The sequence below is a fragment of the Arachis ipaensis genome, chromosome B10, assembly GCF_000816755.2.
Source record: "Arachis ipaensis cultivar K30076 chromosome B10, Araip1.1, whole genome shotgun sequence".
Lineage (NCBI taxonomy): Eukaryota > Viridiplantae > Streptophyta > Magnoliopsida > Fabales > Fabaceae > Arachis > Arachis ipaensis.
This window is the reverse complement of record NC_029794.2, coordinates 44,295,049-44,298,513: the sequence shown is the minus strand read 5'-3', so window position 1 is coordinate 44,298,513 and position 3,465 is coordinate 44,295,049. Positions and strand designations below refer to the sequence as shown.

At 34.3% G+C, this 3,465-nt stretch overlaps 1 protein-coding gene across 1 annotated transcript in view; it reads right to left on the bottom strand.

The window, feature by feature from the left end:
• LOC107622372 (autophagy-related protein 2) overlaps positions 1 to 3,465 on the bottom strand; it is a gene marked incomplete at its 5' end in the record, with an annotated part of 7,859 nt that overhangs the window by 3,471 nt on the left and 923 nt on the right. Inside the window, 5 exon segments of the mRNA XM_016324240.2 lie at positions 17 to 216; positions 792 to 924; positions 1,008 to 1,115; positions 1,296 to 1,409; positions 2,956 to 3,163. Of these exon segments, the coding sequence (XP_016179726.1) occupies positions 17 to 216; positions 792 to 924; positions 1,008 to 1,115; positions 1,296 to 1,409; positions 2,956 to 3,163 (763 nt within the window).

Below are 3,465 nucleotides of genomic sequence, written 5' to 3'. Positions count from 1 at the left end.
TAGTTTCCCATCTCACCTGTTGAATTCCCTCTTGAGCATCTTTAGGTTGATTAGATCGAACATCCGTGTTCAATTTATCTTTCGGAGGCAAAGAAACTGGAGAAGGTTTGCTTGCAAGGATCTCTGCTTGGTGCAGAATGTCATGGGCTCCAGCAGCTAAATGAACTCCAAGCCCAACAGCTTCAAGAGAAAGGCTTCGAAGAAACGCAATGGTACCTGAAAAGATATTCAACTTCTATGAAGACTAAACCCAAGTTAGGCAAATTAACATTAGAACTCAGCGGACCAGAAAACTGACCAAACAATTTTATAATCATACGGTATTTCTCTATGAAATATAGGATGGAAACTTAAAAAAAATCCCAGCCAAAGGAGCATCAAAATTGACTTCCTTAATTTGTATTAAGTTCTTGCAATTAAACACAATGCTGACTCGGAATCAATTCAGCTAATCATACACTACAGGTAGCTGACACCAGAAAGAGTAATATTCCCATTAACTACAGGTAGCTTACACTGTACAAAGTAATATTAAACTCAATGACAGGACATTCCTCTTGCAACAGTAAACAAATGAAGAAATTAGTGATATCTTTCATCAAGAAGGAAAGTTTTTATCAATATTATCAATTTTTCAATATTGTAATCATATAGATAATGAAAGCCACTTTCTGATTACCAACAAATTTTTCCAAATATTTTGATAAACTCATAATGCTTAAGCAGCTTTTTGCTAGGACATATATCCAACTAATGCGTAAAGGATTGAAGAAATTTTAGAATTAACCTACCTCTCTGCAATCCCTTGAGCACTCTCCGCTCCTTCTTATAGTTTTTAACTGGAGATGAAACCAGCTTAGCAGCACCAGTACCAACAGCAATTAATGAGCGTACAGTAGGAAGCCCTTGCAGTATTTTATGAACCTACATATTGAAAATTATGAATTATGAGGGGCAAAAATATTAATCACATTCTAAAGGAATATAATCCCTGTCTATTAGCACACCTGACTCTGTGATATATCTACCAACCACTCTCCAACAGCTGTTTCGCAAACACTGCCCCAACCATAGATGCCAGCAGCATGAACATGTTTCAGGTTTAGCTCAACCCCCTGAGAGAAAGTACAGATGTATCATCAAAAAGTTCAAATAACATGTCCAAAGAAAAAGAACCTTTTTAATAAACATTTACTACAATGTCAACATAGTCCATCAGACAACTATATAGTAGGTAGGATTAAGAAAATTAGATAGAATAGCGAAAAAAATAAATAAATAAATAGAAAGATTACCTTCCAAGGGACAAGATTTACAAGTTCTACATATTTTCCATGTCTTAATGCTGCTAGATCTACGTGCTTGGGACTATAATCAACTCGAATAAGAATAGGCCATATATCTAGCTTCTGAAACCAAAATGAATGCACCAATACATTAATATTATCATCTACAAGACAGCTTCATATGATTAACTCGTCTTTTATCAAGTCTAAGATGCAGATTCAACACCAGTGTGTCTTAAAGAACACGCTTTGGAAAACAAAATAATCAGCAACATGATGCATCGAATGAGCGACAGCCTTTCATAAGTGAAAATAATAGATTGAATGGCATTAATATTATCATCTACAAGACAGCTTCATATGATTAACTCGTCTTTTATCAAGTCTAAGATGCAGATTCAACACCAGTGTGTCTTAAAGAACACGCTTTGGAAAACAAAATAATCAGCAACATGATGCATCGAATGAGCGACAGCCTTTCATAAGTGAAAATAATAGATTGAATGGCATTTTTAGTAATTTGATTTCCGTGTTTCTTTACAAACCTCATAGCAGAACATAGTAAATTAAAGAATAATGTTAGAAATAAGGAGTATATATCTATATCATATCTTAGCATATCATACAATATCTCTTAGGATTAACTTTGAAGTTCTTTATTATTCTGTGATTGTTTCCTTATTTGATAGGATTAGGCATTTCCTATTATTATTAATAGGTATAACCGTATAAGTATGCCTCTTATAACACATAACATAATCATCAGTATTTCATATTATCTCATTTCTCTTCTTCCTCTCTAAAATCCACAATTTCAACATAGTATCAGAGCAGAACAACCCACGTGACCTGTGGCCTTCCTTTCAGCTACCAAGTTCCCATAATTCGGAACTGTTGTTCATATTATTTCCTAAAGCGATTGTTCACCACCTTCTCTACAATGTTGTGCATTTACCGACAACTACAACATGAAGAATATTAGGTTGTGTTTTCCTTCCAACCTCTCATTGTGAATTAAACTAATGGCAAAATTCTATTTTTCTTTTCACTCAGCCCACTTCGAGGCTTCTTTCAGCCTCCAAGTTTTCAGAACTATTCAAGGTTTCCTGTGGTTCTTGCAATGAAACATTCGCTGCCTTCGGTGCACGTTCTCCAACCTTCATTGTAGAATTTACAGCCTTGGTTGCTGTTTGAAAAACTCAACTGATAAGTGTGTTGCCTTTCTTCTTCAAAATCATGCAATCCTCCAACAAGTTGGTAAGTTGATGGTCATTCCAACTACCTTCTTATGTTAATTTTCAGACATATTCCAGCATCCCTATGTTGCCTTGCTGGTCTTCATGGAGGTCATTTTATATTTTCAAGGGTTAAATTGTAAGGAGCTTAAAGCTTATTAAGTTTAGCTTGTGGAGGGTATTAGAAATAATGAGTATATTTTATGATATCTCCCAGTACCACTTCTAATTTTTTTTTTTTTTCCATTATCCTATGATTAGCCATTTCATATTATTATAAATAGGTATCTCAACATAATTGTATCAGTATTGTCATCTTATCTCTATTCTTCCTCTCCTACCTAAAATCCACAATCTCAAGAGATAATAATTAAAAATGTAAAGAAGCAAAACATAGAAATTATAAATTTAAGAATGTACAGAACATCGCTTGCCTGAAAATAAGGAAGCAGTGCCTCCTGAGCAATTGAAGAGTGTTCGAGATCATTACTTCTCTCTGGCAAAGATTTTGAACCCTCCAAATCTTGGAAATTATTAGGACACTGATCATTTGAGGAGGCTTTTCCCCCAAAGAAATTAACAAGAAAATCAAGCTGGGATTGATGTAGATGCACCAGTAAAGGCAGAGCAGCAACATTTAACCTGAAAAGGAGAAAATAAAAGAATTTTATGAATCTCTTCCTCTTGTTTATTCCAATATACTATATTAAAATTTATAGGTAATACCCTCAAATAAACTGAGATGAGAAAAGAAACACCATGATAACTATTATCTCAAATATATAACAACACAAGTAGATCCCAACCCAAAAAGACAACTTAGTAATCATGCACTGCAAAACTCACAAGCCAACACAATAATGTTTTTAGCAAACAAGAACAATTATCTAGGACTCCTTGTGGCAAATCGAAACAACAACTAAATCTTTAGTCCCAATGATATT